This window comes from Microchirus variegatus (genome assembly GCF_963457635.1).
Source record: "Microchirus variegatus genome assembly, chromosome: 14".
In the NCBI taxonomy this organism is placed as follows: Eukaryota; Metazoa; Chordata; class Actinopteri; order Pleuronectiformes; family Soleidae; genus Microchirus; species Microchirus variegatus.
Window position 1 is genome coordinate 12250031 of NC_139815.1, and position 15626 is coordinate 12265656.

Sequence of the window (15626 nt, forward strand, 5' to 3'; positions counted from 1 at the left end):
AGTTGCCAGTCCTCCCACAGTCTAAATGCTGGTGATCTGTCCAGCATTTAGTCAGCTGGGATTGGCACCAGGGACAATGGCAAGCCGTTATAACATTTAATAGCTAGACTGGATATGTATTACAGATATCTGTAATTCATTTCTTCCTATCCACAATTGTCATTTCAGATATCCACAATGACATTCTGGATATCTGCAATAGACTTCTTAATAGGAGAAACTCCCATTTTATTTATCTTCAATCCAATTGTTACTAGGCATAATAACATTTACGGTAATTGCAATGAAACCGCACTGAAGTGACCTCATTTGTCCTAGGAAGAATGACATTGTGGATAGGAAGAATGTCATTGTGGATAGGAAGAATGCCATTGTGGATAGGAAGAATGCCATTGTGAATAGGAAGAATTGAATTACAGATATATGTAATAAATATCCAGTCTAGCTGGTAAATGTTAAAACGGCTTGCCATAAGTGACCCTCGTGTGGAGGTTAAAGGGGTAGAAGATGCGAGGGCTGGGATGCAAGGACTTATGGGTATTCTGCCTGTGTGGCAGTTATATTTCAGAGAATGGATTCATAAACAAGCTGATATTTAAAATAGTAGTAAAAATGCATTCACTATTTAGCTTAATGTGTTTGGACAGTTTTGAGTAGCTGGAGTAAAGTGAGTTACTTTATTTACCATATGCTCTTGGGGGCGGGGCAGGGGGGCGTGTCATGTGGGCGTGTCTGGGCTGTCAAAGAAACCACGACGCGCTCAGCGACGTAAACAATAATACTCTGTATCTGTATATTACACAACCACATTTCAGAATACCTGAATTATATTATCACACGGGCTCAAAACAGCAATAGCTGATATTTCACGGTTCTGACGCATTTCTATCATTCACCACCACAGGAGCGAGGGACCGTGCCGGTGTCTCTCGTCATTACGCTGCGCTCGCAGTGAACGGACGTACCGGGCTGTTGAAGACAGTCGGCGATATCCCTCCATGCTTTCTCTTTCTGCTCTTTGTTGTGAAAGTGTGAACTGGAGACGTCAAAGAGACACGGGTGCTGCTGCCACAGGACGACAAAACCCTCCTCGGCTTCTTCACTCCAGCACGACCGCGGAACTTTTCTCATAGCATTGCTGTCCCGGAGCTCTGCCACCATGACTGTGGACGTCGGTTTGCTCCGTTTCCTCCTCATTCTCCTTCCTTCTCCCCCGGCGGCGCTCCACCTGCTGCTGTTTCCAGGTTTCCACCTGCCGCCTCCACCGGGTCCTGGTGTCTGATTGGCTGGAGCAGTCGCCGACTCCCGTTTTATTTTGATAATTGTACTAGCAAACTGCTCGCGTGTCGTCATCAACACGCGCCGCGTGTAAGCATGGCGTCCTTGCTGACTAGCTAGCCGGTATGTTGAACAGTTTTACGGCAATTTTAAACGTTATCACCCTTTTAATGTAGCATTTACCGGTTTATCGGTTGTTTTTGTTCCATTTAAGAGACAAAATGCAGGCCGTGAAGGTGGGCTATTTTTCTTGGACTGTGTCCAGAGCTCTGTGCTCAGGCAGGATTCACCGTCCTCAGCTCGTCCAGATATCTTCGTCACAGACTCGGTTTAGTCACAAAACAGCGGCGAAGCCAGAGGACACCACCACCACCACCGCGGTTATCCGTGTTCCTCTGTACATGCGGAATCGAGTGGAAACCCTGAAGCAGACACGAGGTAAAAACAAGATCCACACCATCCGACCTGGGAAGCTCCTGATCCAGAGCAAGAATCCTGTCTTTAACCAGTCTGCTGGGTTCATACCCGGCAAATTCGAGCAGCCCCTTCTCTGCTCGAAAGGATGGAAACACTACAAATCATTCGGCGACTACTTCACCATCAACAACACCAAGGCTGTTGCACCGTGTATAACCGCAAACAACGAAGAGGAGGCAGAGCAGAAAGCGGTGACCTTCAGTAATCTCCATATCTGCAAGGAGCTGGTACAAGCTTTGGACCGTGTTGACATTAAGCATCCGACCACTGTGCAGTTGCAGACTATTCCAAAGATCATGAAAGGTCACAATATACTCTGCGCTGCAGAGACCGGCAGTGGAAAGACTCTGAGTTACCTCCTGCCCATTGTTCACAGACTGCAGGGCGACAAGGAATCACAGATGTACTCGAGTAGCTCGCACAAAATTCACGCTTTGGTTCTTGTGCCTTCCAGAGAGCTGTCCGAGCAAGTGACCTCAGTGTGCCGGACTCTGTGTGCACCCTTTGGGATGCAGACAAAGAACGTGGGTGGTGGACGAGGTGTAGGACACATCAAGATGCTCTTCAAGAGGAATAACCCAGATATTTTAGTGGCGACACCAGGTGCTCTGGTCAAGGCCCTGCGTAGGCGCTGTCTGGACTTAAGTGAGCTGACCTTCTTCGTCGTAGATGAGGCTGACACTATGTTTGATCCCAGCTTTTCTGGCATGCTGGAAAGCATCCTGTGCCACACAAACATCGCCCGCAATCCCAGTCAAACACGGGGACCTGGCCACAAAGCCCAGCTGCTGGTGGTGGGGGCCACCTTTCCCGGTGGTGTCGGGGAAGTGCTCAGCAAGGTGACGGATCATAGCAGCATGGTTGTAGTCAAGAGTAAGATGCTGCACTGTCTCATGCCGCATGTCAAACAGATCTTCCTGAAAGTGAAAGGTGCTGACAAAGTCCTGGAGCTCCACCAAGCCTTGAAAAAGCTCCAGCAAGAAAAGGGGGAAGGTTCTGTTCTGGTGTTCTGCAACAAGTCTGCCACGGTCAATTGGTTGGGGTACTCGCTGGATGAGATGGGTGTTCAGAATGCACGTCTTCAAGGGGAGATGCCTGCCGCTGTACGCACTGGAATCTTCCACTCCTTCCAAAAGGGTTTGGTGGACGTGCTGATATGCACAGACATCGCCTCCCGAGGCTTGGACACGTCCGGTGTGCGTTTAGTCGTGAACTATGACTTTCCAGAATCACACACTGACTACATCCACAGGGCAGGGAGAGTAGGGAGAGCGGGTGGGATGGAGGACGGGGAGGTGCTTAGCTTTGTCACACATCCCTGGGACGTGGAGCGGGTGCAGAAGTTAGAGACCGCTGCACGTCGGAGAGCTAGTTTACCAGGGATGGAATCTAAAATACGTGAGCCAAAACCCAAAGTAGCAGACACAGACACAGGCGGAATAATAAACTGAAGTCATTGCTCTAATTTAATAATTGTTTGTACATTTTGATGTTGAAAAGGTTCGAATTCAAAGTAAAAGCTAAATGAATATGTTTCACTTGTATTTTCTTTTGTTTATTTGTTTTAGATAAACCAGCCATTGAAATTTAGGCTTATAGAGAATTTTCTTCATAGCAAAATGTGATATTTTGTTTATATATATATATATAACTTTGGTAAGTTCATTTTATTTATTTATTTGTTTATTTTGGGCATGTCGGTTAAAAGTAAAAATCCTTTAGCTAAAATTTGGCTACAGTCACTATCTCCAACTTTTGCAAATTGCACTGATTAATGGATGAAAACTGGGAAGCACACAGTTTTTTTTTGTGTCTTATTTAAATCCTTGGAAACACATTTTTCATCCATCCATCTTCTACCGCTTTATCCTCCACATGAGGGTCACATTGGGTGCTGTGCCAATCCCAGCTGACATAGGACAGAAGGCTGAGTCCATCACATGGACTCATAGAGACATAAAACCATCCACTCTCACACCTACAGTCAATTTAGAGTGTCCACTTTACCAAATCCCCATCATGTTGCATGTTTTTGGACTGTGGGAGTCCATACTGTTTTTTTCCCAGTAATATGTAGTGCATAAGTTTGGCCACAAGGTGGAGGTGTTTGATTGATTTTTAAATCATGTGCTGCACTCCATTAGCTCAATTGATTTAAAACATGTCACTGGGCTTTGTGTAAATTGGTACATGGTCACTAATATTTTGCAAATCTTAAAAAAAAACAAAAAAACAGCAAAACAAAAAAACACCTGCTGTTGTTTCTGAAACGGGGAGTGGTTAATCAGTGCCCAGTATAAACTGTATGGAGAAACGTGATGTGGTACATCTGCTGTACTTCAAAGGATTCCTCCTCCTCCTCCTCCTCTGTGGGTGCTTGTTGAAAGGAAAAGTGTTAATGTGACAATCTGCCAGAGTGAAGAAAACGTGTGGGATCTTATTTCAAATTTAATCATATTTTCCTTGATCCTGGTGTTTTGAGAAGTGGTTTAGTAGATAACTTTTTTTTGGGGTCTTGAGTTATGTGTGATGGACGGATGACAACAAACCCTTAAGTAGACTGGATGACTTTCCGTCATGCAGCTGTGTAACAGGCCTGATGCTGATTTATGCCAAAGTGTTTTGTGTTTAGTGTGGAGATGAGACGGGGCCGAGAGACCTCAGACGGGAGGACGGTGTTAACAGCTCTGACAGTAACGAGGGGTTTCAGATCAGAATGTGTGGAATTCAGCTGTGATTGTTCTCCCCCAGCTGGAGCCCAAAAAAAACCCTTCAGGTTTTGCAGGTTCAGAATGAACCCAACTGTTCCATGACAACGACCTAGTGTTCACAATTAACTTGACTTAGACGTATGCCCTCTTTTAACCAGAATGTCAGAGAAGAAAATGATAATATACACTATAAAATCAAGTCATTTTAGGTTGAACTCAAACCAGTTTAACCAATTTTAAACAAATTTGATCATCCCAATGCAAAGTCTGGTATCGTTTGAATTTGTCTGTGTCTCTCAGAGCTTTTATTGTCTCTGACAACATGGAAACTCAATTTTTTAACACTTTATTTTTACATTCATATAGCCAGAATAATATCACAATGTATTTATGAATGGTACCGTTAGAAAATATCCTGACAAACAAACACATCACTACATTATTGTGTGATAAAATTAATGTATTCATATTGGTTTATGAATTCTAAGGTGATGGAAAAATAACCTTGATTAGGTCACAGTGAATTTGGTGAATATAGTAAAACAACACGTCTGGGTAACAAACGTTTAACTTGAGTGATATTGTGTTAAACATGGGCATTGATTAGTTAGTGAGGTTGCATCATGGGAAATGTAGTGTTGTAGCATTCCTTATTATTTGACTTTGCTTTGGATCTGTATTGTGCAGAATGATGTATTTGCTAAAACAACATTTGTATATTCCCAGATTGTAGATGTAGATTTTAAGGAATTGGACATGTCAGTAGGAGGAGGCTTCATACTAAATTGCTCGACTAATCCTTTAAGATGATTTTGGGAAATAGAACTTGGGTGAAGTGGGTGAGAAAATCAAAATGGCTGGTTTGAGGTGACTGGCTCGTCCTTAACAATAACATTTGCCAGCTTCCCCTCGAATGTTTGAGCACGTGAATACGGTTGGATGCATGAGTATTTTATTATACTGCACCCACTAAGGAGGTTTTATTGTTTACTACATGTGTTAGTCTATGAGCAACATGACTTAAAAAAGGGAAATGGTGGCTTTTAATGACAGAATTCTGGGGATGTTCTGGACCAAAGAAGAAATGGTTGCATTTTAGTGATCTTTATTCATTTATTATTTATAAATGGTATTTTCAAATAGCTTCCCCAAAAAAAAACCAGTAAAAAAAAGTAAATAAATGTATAACCCTTTGTAATGTCCTCCCCATTGCCAATACACCTTTTGTCCTCTGGGGTCAAAATGACCCCTCCTGGGTTGTCTGATATTTAAAGGGACACTGTGTAGTATTTATGGGTTTATATGACCCAAAACCCACTTTTGTATACATATTATGTGCTCCTGCATTGTCTAGTCGCTGTTTAATATTCTTTGTTTCATTTTCGTAGCGTTTCAAAAAGTCATGTAAAATAACATGGTCGCGGGCCGCTACTGCATTGCCACGACACCATGTTTCTACCGGAGCCTGTAAGGACAAACGCGAGAGAACAAAACAAGCGTCTCTTTACTTGTAGCAGAAGTCCCGCCTCCACTCTCTCCGCTTCGTCTGCTACGGCCGCGGTAGCTCGCCCTCTCCCTCGCCTCACGAACCTCATCTGCTGACACGGAGAAAGACGACGAGGACGACATTTGACCGGCTGAGGATACCATAGCGCTCAGGGAAGGGAGGGGGTGAGCGGAGGAGCAGTTCTTTGTTGTGAATTTCAGCCTCTCCTCTAGATGGCACTATAGACTACTTACTTCACCTTTAAAGCATAATAATAGAAATTTTAATTAAATTCTGTTACACCTTTAGTCTTACTTCAGTCCAAGCCATTATCACGAATGTTTCCCTTCGTTTTGGCTTTTATGGCCAAAAGTATACCTTGTTTTTGTGTAATGAAAAAATTAAATGAATCAATTATTTTGAGTACTGACTCATCACAGCTTGGTAATTATGTCAAATGGCACCACATAATCCCACCTGTTTGTCGTCATTCAAAGAAATTAATGCAATTTCTTTATTCAATTCGGAATTTACGGCCAATAAGATCTCCTTTACATGAATTTTGACCTTGTTTTTGAGTAAAAAATAAACAAAATCAACTATTATTCTGACTATAGTCACACGTGTTGATAGATCATCACAGACTGGAATATGTCAAAGTTTAGTGAGGATGCTGTTTTTAAACCACTTAAATTCAACTTTATTCTAACCAATATGAAACATATAAAACATTCATTAAAACAAGTAGTTAGTGTACTAGGGGTGGGGGAAAATATCGATTCATAAAATTCAAAAATCGATTAAAAAAAAAAATTTTGTAAAAAGTTTCTATTTTGAAAAAACACAAAACATCAGTTTGTTTCATTTGTGTACTTTTTTTTTTTTTAACTTCTGGGAGAAAAAGGCAGCTAGTCTAAGCTTTTATTTATGCAAGTTCTTTTTTGTACAGTAAATAAGTTTTTATTTGTTTTGAATGAGTAAATGTTAACTTTTGTCTTAAGTTTGCCTTATCACATTATTATCACATTATCACATTATCTTTTACAAACTGTATTGTTTTGATGCCATAATTTGCCTTAACACACTATGCATTGTAGCAATTTTTGAATCGAGAATCGATTTTGAATCGAATCGGTTGATTTGACTGTAGGCTACAACACATTGTGCATTTGTTGTAGCCTACAGTTTTTTTTTTATTTTACTGTTGCAGTATCCATTGTGATGTATGTCACTGTTCTCAGTGGGACGAGGCCACGACATGAGCTGTTTTATCAGATTATCTGCTGGATGTGATGTGATTTAATATCCACCTGTTATTAAAATCAAATATGCTGCTGCTACATGTTCTGTCTAGATGGGGGGGGGGGGGGGGGGGGTGGTAGTAGTGATGTCACGTTAAATTAAATCCAACATATAGAATGTATAAAATAACAATGACAATATATCAGTTTGCCTAGTTGTAGTCCCCGTTGACATGGAGATTGTACAAAGGGACTACAAAGCGTGTGGTCCACTACTAGTGACGCATTTCCTCTTTTTCCACAGATGGATTACCCCCCCCACCCCCCTCCTCCCCTCCTCATTTACACACACACACAGAGCTGTGTCTTGCTGCGTCCACACACACACATACATACATACACACTCACACGCCGGCTCCTTGGAAATTTCCCTGAACGCGGAGGCGGAGGAGGATTTGGAGAATCTCAGAGAGCTGCTGCTGCTGCTGCTGCTGCTGAGGAGGAGCGGTGCTGTCGGGCCAGCGTGCATCTCTTCCCCACTTGCATGAAATGCAAGCATAGGTTGTGAAGGTAGGTCCATAGCCGTAATCAGCTTATTCTGCTGCAGACACAGGGAAGATTTATACTAAATAAAAAAAATGCACGGTGTGTGTTAGTGTGTGTGGATGCGAATCTTTGAATGGATCGTAGATAAGTTGTCGTTCGAATCCCTCAAACTTTGATTGTGGACCTCACCGGTGACTTTAAAGGGTTTTGCTGCAGGAGAGAGGGGAAGCAGGTCGCGTGCGCTGATATTTAACGATTCAAATGAAACCACGAGATTAAGCGCGTGGACAGCAGCGGTGTCTCTGTGAAGAGTAACCAAAGTTACACTGACTGCACTGGCCGGTGTGTGTGTGATGACTCCGCCATGTTACGTTACCATCTCAGTCAAAGCTGCCACAGGCAATTGTTCCCAACTTTTATTCTCCCGTTGTCTTTACGCCCTCGAGTCAAAAACGCACATAATGGTCGGTGTGTGTGAAAGAAACCTACGACGACCCCACTCATTATAGATACTACAGCCCCCCACCCACCACTGTTAATCATCCCACAGGCTGCTGCTGCTGCTGCTGCTGGAGGGGGTTAAACCCATGTTTTATCCCCAGCTCCAAGCAGCGTGTTTGCCCACGAATCCATGGGTGCATGTGGTTTGCCATTCTGTGGTCCACACGCGTGCAGATCGCGGTCAAGGTGATAATGAGAGCAAAAAAAAACGCACCGTGGTGGAGCCACACTGTAATAATGGCTAATACATGGTTTACACACTGCGGCAGCAGGCTACACTGTATGATTGTATGAAAGTGTGTGTGTGTGTGAGGATGGCTGCCTGTGTCGGCACCACTGCTGCTGCTGCCACACCCCTTCATAGATAGACACAGCAGCAGCAGCACTGGCTCTGCCATCATCACTTCATGTCACTGTGCATTGTCAAAGGAGGAAAAAAAACCCAATCATGGCCACAACAGTGTCCTCCTCCTCCTCCTCCTCCTCCTCCTCCTCCTCCTCCTCACAGCTGATCAGTTAATACCTGGCTCCATTAATCACGTGCCAAGTTTGTGCACATGGATATGTGTGGACATGATCAGTGATATCACCAGTGAATCAAGAGATGTTTGATAAGCCGTGTGTTTCCTCTTTGCTTACATGAGCAAAAGTAACCTCCCTCCTCTTCCTCTTCCCTCTCCCTTACACACACACACGTCTGGTTTCGATTTAAAGATATAATACGTAACATCTCTGAATTAAAACATCAAAGAGATGAGACTACGCTAACCGTTTCCAATACTGGTGAAACGTTTCCAGTACTTGTACTGTGTGTTTCTGTTCAGCGTTACACGCTGTTGTGCTTTTTAATAACATCATCCGCTTTATCCGTTTCTAGCTGTAACTTCTGTGGCAAACATCCTATGGGATGTCGGAGCGAGGAAGGAAATAATTCGGTACTGCCAGTCAGCCAGTGTGTTGTTATTTTAGCCTTTTTATTTTATCGTGTGTGTTTGTCATTCTGTTTAATCGGGCGATTGCCGTAGTCCAAGTAAGAGGAGGAGAAAATCGGTGTGTTGGCCGTGTACGTCTGACTCCACCTCCGTAGGTGGCGCTGTATCGCTCTGTAAGCTAGCGTGTATTGAATCGGTTTCCTGTTGACCTTTATGTCTGTTTGTATGTATGTTTCGTACCTGCTGTACATGTTGGGTGTATACATGCATTGGACGCATGTACTTTATGTTAGTCTGACTAAGATGAGCTCAATTTTAGTCAGACTAGTCAGATTAGTCCCAGAGTGGGACAATCTCAAAACGCCACCCTTTCATTTTCCTGTAACCAATATGCTACTTTGGGAATACGGTGACGTCATAATCCCACCTCTCTCCTGCTTTTGTATTCACTGTCACTACAATTGTCTTCCTCTTATTTTCTTTTGCGTTTGTTTGATCTAGTCATTTCATGATTCTTCTAAGTTCCCCCGGTTTGGCTCGTTCTGTGTCTGTGACTGTATACATTGCAATCGTATACAGTGTTTGGAAGTTTCCCCACTGCGGGACTAATAAAGGACTTCTTATATACCTATTCAAATAAGCGTGAATGCTTTGTATACAGAATTTAGAGCTGGTTTTGGGGGATTTAGTGTAGATAAACAGATTTTTTGAAACAATGCCAATACTTTTAAGAATGAAAAAGGTAAAAGATTGTTTTGGGAACGTTCAGTTTCCGTGTAAATAAGGCCTCACCTCAGTAAATGTCACTAATTCTTACACACCAGACCTTTCAATACCAGGTCTCAGCTGGGCCTATGAAGCTAGTAGTGGCATGGCGTTTCGATGGGGGTTTTCCACACATGCTGTCGTCTCCTGTACGTAGCTGATTATAGAATTTAAGGGGCTCCTGACGAAATTATCTTCACTGTTGACTAATGTAATCTTGGGGACTTTAGCTTGGGGCCCCAGGCCTGCTCATGTCTGCCTGTTGCAACTCCCCTGCTGTTCCCCACTCCCCCCTCCAGCTGCCTAGACCTTGTCTTGTCAGGAAAAGACACATGACCTTAAAGGCTTGTGTGTGTGTGTGTGTGTGTGTGTGTGTGTGTGTGTGTGTGTGTGTGTGTGTGTGTGTGTGTGTGTGTGTGTGTGTGTGTGTGTGTGTGTGTGTGTGTGTGTGTGTGTGTGTGTGTGTGTGTGTGTGTGTGTGTGTGTGTGTGTGTGTGTGTGTGTGTGTGTGTGTGTGTGTGTGTGTGTGTGTGTGTGTGTGTGTGTGTGTGTGTGTGTGTGTGTGTGTGTGTGTGTGTGTGTGTGTGTGTGTGTGTGTGTGTGTGTGTGTGTGTGTGTGTGTGTGTGTGTGTGTGTGTGTGTGTGTGTGTGTGTGTGTGTGTGTGTGTGTGTGTGTGTGTGTGTGTGTGTGTGTGTGTGTGTGTGTGTGTGTGTGTGTGTGTGTGTGTGTGTGTGTGTGTGTGTGTGTGTGTGTGTGTGTGTGTGTGTGTGTGTGTGTGTGTGTGTGTGTGTGTGTGTGTGTGTGTGTGTGATGCCTCAGGAATAAGTGTTGTGTTTGTTACTCATCCCTCAGGGAGCGTCTAACATCAGTCCTGTATATGAAGATGCATATCTGGCAGTTAAGGTGGCATTTGTTGTGAGGATGCTCAGCAGTTATTCAGAAATTCATTTTTCTACAAGGAAAAAAAAAAATCTATAGTCAATATAGGGGAGACAGAAAATTGCAGCGGCCTCGAGAATGTCACATTTCCTCAAGTTGCCCACGGCTAAAATCTATTCTTCTAAAATGGCAGCTCTCATGTAATCAGCCAGGCTCATATTCTCCTGCTCTGATGTGGGTTATGCTTCTGTTTTCATCTCTGTAAAAGTGTTGTTTTCTCAATCCACACAGGCCACTTTTACATATGGCATTTGAATGCGTTTCTGTGATCGGATAGCGATCAGATAGCGCTTCACCACATGCATTTACTCCTGGTAATAACGTGCGTCTCCGGTGTCCACATCGAGATCCCATTTCCATCCGATCACGGTCATCCCCTTCTTACGTCTGAAAGGATTTCCAGCAAGGAGACTACGGCGTAACATCCTGTGCGCTGCCCTATCAACAACAATGTTCACTGCGTGTAAAGTTATGCTATTGTATGGACTCCTCTTTGCTTTTCAAAGCAGGGGAAGAAGTCGTCTTTCGACAATTGGGAAACTTGTTTTTGCCGCTTAGCTTTTCTCAGAGCCACCAACGTGTTTTCGCTCACATAGAGGCATCTCTAGAGACTTGTTGCATTTACACTTGGGTCGCCGACCACCTCCTGAAGTGGTTTGGCAGATCAGATACCAATCCATCCTTGGTTCCATTTACACATGTACTTGGTCAGCCGCTATCTGATTGCTATCCGATCACAGAAAACACGTTTTAATGCCAGGTGGGAAAGGGGGGTCATAATAAAAAGTTACTACCTATTGCTGCCGTTCTGGGGAACTGGAACTGGAACCCGCTAGCCGGCACGCCTATCCAAACATCCCAAAGGTGTTCGATAGGTGACATGTCTGGTGACTACGGCGTCGTTCAGTTGTGTTGCCACAGCTGTAACGCTCAACCCAGCACTCAGCATGCCAATGGCATCTGTGGCATATTGACAAGTGACAAAAGTCCACATTTTGGTGTGCCCTTTTATTGACCAGACCATGAGGAGTGTCTGTGTACTGGTCATGCATATTGACCACCACTCTGCCATGCTCCATGACTCTCGTGAGCTGAAATACTCGGCCTGAGATTGTAGTCAATAGGAGTGGCCAAGTGACACTGGACTACTGGGTTTGAGCAAAAACAAATCATTCCATAAACAAATGCATCGAGAATCTGAGCAAATGTCATGACATTCTGTTTTTGTTCACCATTTTTCGAGTTTGTGTGTTTTATATTTTTGTTGAGTATAGTTTGTGACTTATATTCCTAAAGCAGAGGGATGGACATACTTTCTCTTATTGTGTAGCTGTTCAGTCATTTGGTGCTGAAAGCAGAGGGAGGGAAGGAGAAGCCGTATGAATCATAGACCAAACTGTGATCCATTCAATGGCACAATGCTTCTAGCTTGTGAAGTCCATGAAGTACAATCTCGTACAGTAGTTGCGGGGTCTTACTCATGACTAATTTATTAATCCGTCCCTTTGTCTGGCATGGAAATGGGTGTCTGCTGTCACGTTTGACCACAGAGAGGTAATGAGGGATGACACTTCAATCACAAGAGTGACAATGTTAATGGACTAGGCAAATGGAGAGAAATGAAATGAATGGTCAACTTTGTCAGATTGTGTGGTATACATTTTCTTTAGCATCGTTTAAGTAGCCTAGCCTAGTTTGAGAAGGATACCAAAATATCCACCCTTCTGTCGGTACCAAGCACAGTGTTCCGTCTCTGCTGTCCATGGATCTGTCAACAGAGAATTACCACTCTGGTTTGACGGCAGGTGTTTAAAACTTTTTTTTGCCATATGCCAGGAAGACTGAACACAAGATGCTGGATGTCCTCCATTGTTGCTTCTTTGTTTACTGTGTTCTTCTCCTTGTAGAACGCGTTGGTGAGCTTATACGACGTCATTTGCATAGCTGACAGTACAGCTGCGTAAATAGCCGTGTAACTTGTGTGCTTGGCCCACACACTTCATGGCGGTTCCTAACTGCGCTGTGGGCGAGCTGCCCCGAACTGCTTAGTGGAAATGAGGCTTTTGAAATGAGATTAATGTGTTGTTATCCGAGCACCGACTCGGTAAACGACCCGTGCCTGCTCTGCGTGTTTGTTCTGAAACAAGTGGTTGGAACCGAGCGTTGGTGTCGAGTTGCCAAAATTGGCAAAAAAGTAAGTGTTGCATTCTTACTTTGAATAGAGAAATAATGGTCCTAAGTGATAACGCATCAATCATCACTGTGAGAAACACTCGCACATTCACTTTCAGTTCAGATCTCTGGAGGCTGAGTCATGAACTCATTAAATTGCCCAGACATTTGTTTGCCACGTCACATCGAAGCTGCTCTTGATCTGGAAATTAAGATGAAGTATTTCGTTAAAGCCTCGTCAGTGGGTTCACCCCGAGGACTATGATTAGCACGTTTCATATTTAGAACCATTGTGTGTATATATCAGTCTGTTGTGTGCGGACACCTGTTTATGGCACTCTGCCTCCTCTCTTCTCCTCTATGAACTCTGACTCCATCCATATGTGACCTCCGAGTACGCTAACAACTTCTCATACCATATCAGGATTAAATATTGGCATAGTGTTGGAATTTCTCAACTTCCTTTGTTCAAGATAAACCCAACTTTCCCAATCCAAAATCTCATATGTGCACAGAAGCGTTATTTCTAATAAGTTTTGATGGAGTAAACCTCATCTCTGTTATAGAAAGTCAGCATTTTTCTCCAACATCTGTTTACTTCACTGTTTACGTTCTGTTATTAACTGCTGGTCTTCAGCCTTTCCCAACCGTGAATTCACATTCCACACCTACAACGTGAGTTTGTGTGCTCACACTGAATAGATACGGCACTGTTTTCCGTTGTATTAATTTCGTTTTTTACTGTGTTAACCAGACTGAAATCTTGAAGTGTGGCCAAAAAAATGACATACTTGAACGTAGAGCTGAAACAATTACTCAATTAATAGATTACAAAATTAATCCTCAACTAATTTGATTATCAATTAATCGGTTTGAAGCTTTTTTTCATGATTAAAACAAGATTTCTGATAGTTTCAGCTTCTTAAATGTGAACATTTCCCAGTTTCTTTGCTCCATATAACAAAGAAATCATTAAAATGTAATAATTTTGGTTTGTGGACAAAAACAAGACACCTCATTATTTCCAGGTTTGACAAACACTGATCAACATTTTTACAGTTATGGATCAAACGATTACTCGATTAAATGAGAAAATAATCGACAGATTAATAGATTACACTGGTCCACACCAAATGTATTGTTTTATTATTTTTTTTAGCTGATTTAGAATCATTTTGATGTGTTGAATCCAAGATTTTGCATGTGCCAACTTATGACTAATTGTTTTTTTTATATATATTACAAGTGAATGAAATGGCTTCGACTAGAATATCTTGCAAAAATAAGCCTGATGTATTCTGCTACATCTGCGGTGAATACACCATTGTTCCTAACAGGAATCTGTTAGAGAACTATTTTTTTTCCTCCTAAAACCTTTTTTGTATGATAAATATTAACAAAAAAATCAACTGATAATGTCACAAAAATGCAATCAATTTAGTCAGAAGATCGGATTTCATAAAATCAAATTAGCATAAAAACCTGACCTGATTGAGAAAAATGGTAATTTTTGGATTCAGCGGTGCAACATGGTCCTAATTCAGTTGAAAAGACATAGACAACTAACACTTTTTTTTTTTGTAACCCAGTGTTATGAAGATAATCATTAGTTGCAGCTCTGCTTGAACGCTCTCACAGAGTTGAGCCACAATCACACTGTTGCAGAGCGTTATGGTGGTGCAGTGATGATGTGTTTAGTACAAAGAGTTGTTCCAGTGTGAGAGCAGCGACTATGAATGGGGAAGTAAGAATATCTGGCCTAGTTCAAGTTGACATTATCACAGAATTTGACACTTCACTGCGACCAAGCCAAGGCATGTGTAACTTTAAACATAAGACCTAAATCGCAAGATTCCACGCAGGGCTCCCCGTGAGAGAAAGAGGGCTGGCATTTCAATTCTCCATTTTCCTTTTTTAAAAGGAAAATAAATAAGTTGTGTCTTTGTCTTGGAAAACTTGGAAAGACAGAAATGGAGATTTTTGGAAATTATGGTGCAATGACCTACATTCACATCCTCAACTATCATGTCTGAATTATTATTTCCAAAGTAGCCTTTAGTTTCTTATCTGACAGAATTAATAAATGCTATTTATATATAACGCTTTTCAGAAACGTAAAGTTTCTTTAAATTAAAATCACAATAGCGAATAAAATGATAATTTGCAGGCTCTAGCAGGCACATTGCCGTCATATATAACATGTATCCACTGGACAGATAAATCCTCTGAGGCTGGAAGTTTGTGTAGAACTCTGTGCTGCACTGTGGAGCCAAAATTAGAACTTTTTCGCGGACTTACGGTTTTCGTACGCAGTTGCCCTCGCCAGCACTCTCGCGTGTGTTACGGACAAAGCGGAGCTCCGCGAAACAACAATTCCAGGAATTTAGCGCATTGTGACGACCCAGTGAGAGTGGAAGTCAACATCCCCTGTTTTATCTCCTGGTCTTAGACTGAGGAGGACCACAAACACATGAGTGAGTCATCTTTTTCACACTTTGCTGACTCATAGGGCCTCCAGAGTCCCAAATATAAGGATTTAAATGATTAAAAAGTTGATTTAGCTTAATATGTCCCCTT

At 42.5% G+C, this 15626-nt stretch overlaps 2 protein-coding genes across 2 annotated transcripts in view; both read left to right on the top strand.

The window, feature by feature from the left end:
- Nucleotides 1–1499: 1499 nt before the first annotated feature.
- ddx28 (DEAD (Asp-Glu-Ala-Asp) box polypeptide 28) lies at nt 1500–4492 on the top strand (the record flags this gene model as incomplete). Its single annotated transcript, XM_083900546.1, has 2 exons — nt 1500–3170; nt 4388–4492. 2 exons carry the CDS (start codon nt 1500–1502, stop codon nt 4490–4492), a joined length of 1776 nt encoding a protein of 591 aa, XP_083756672.1.
- A 3106-nt stretch (nt 4493–7598) lies between these two features.
- The window catches only part of LOC310936620 (talin-2), a 111468-nt gene continuing 103440 nt past the window's right edge, over nt 7599–15626 (top strand). The window contains exon 1 of the mRNA XM_083900700.1: nt 7599–7763. The gene's annotated coding sequence lies outside the window, so the exon portion shown is untranslated. The remainder of the gene's footprint in view (nt 7764–15626) is intronic.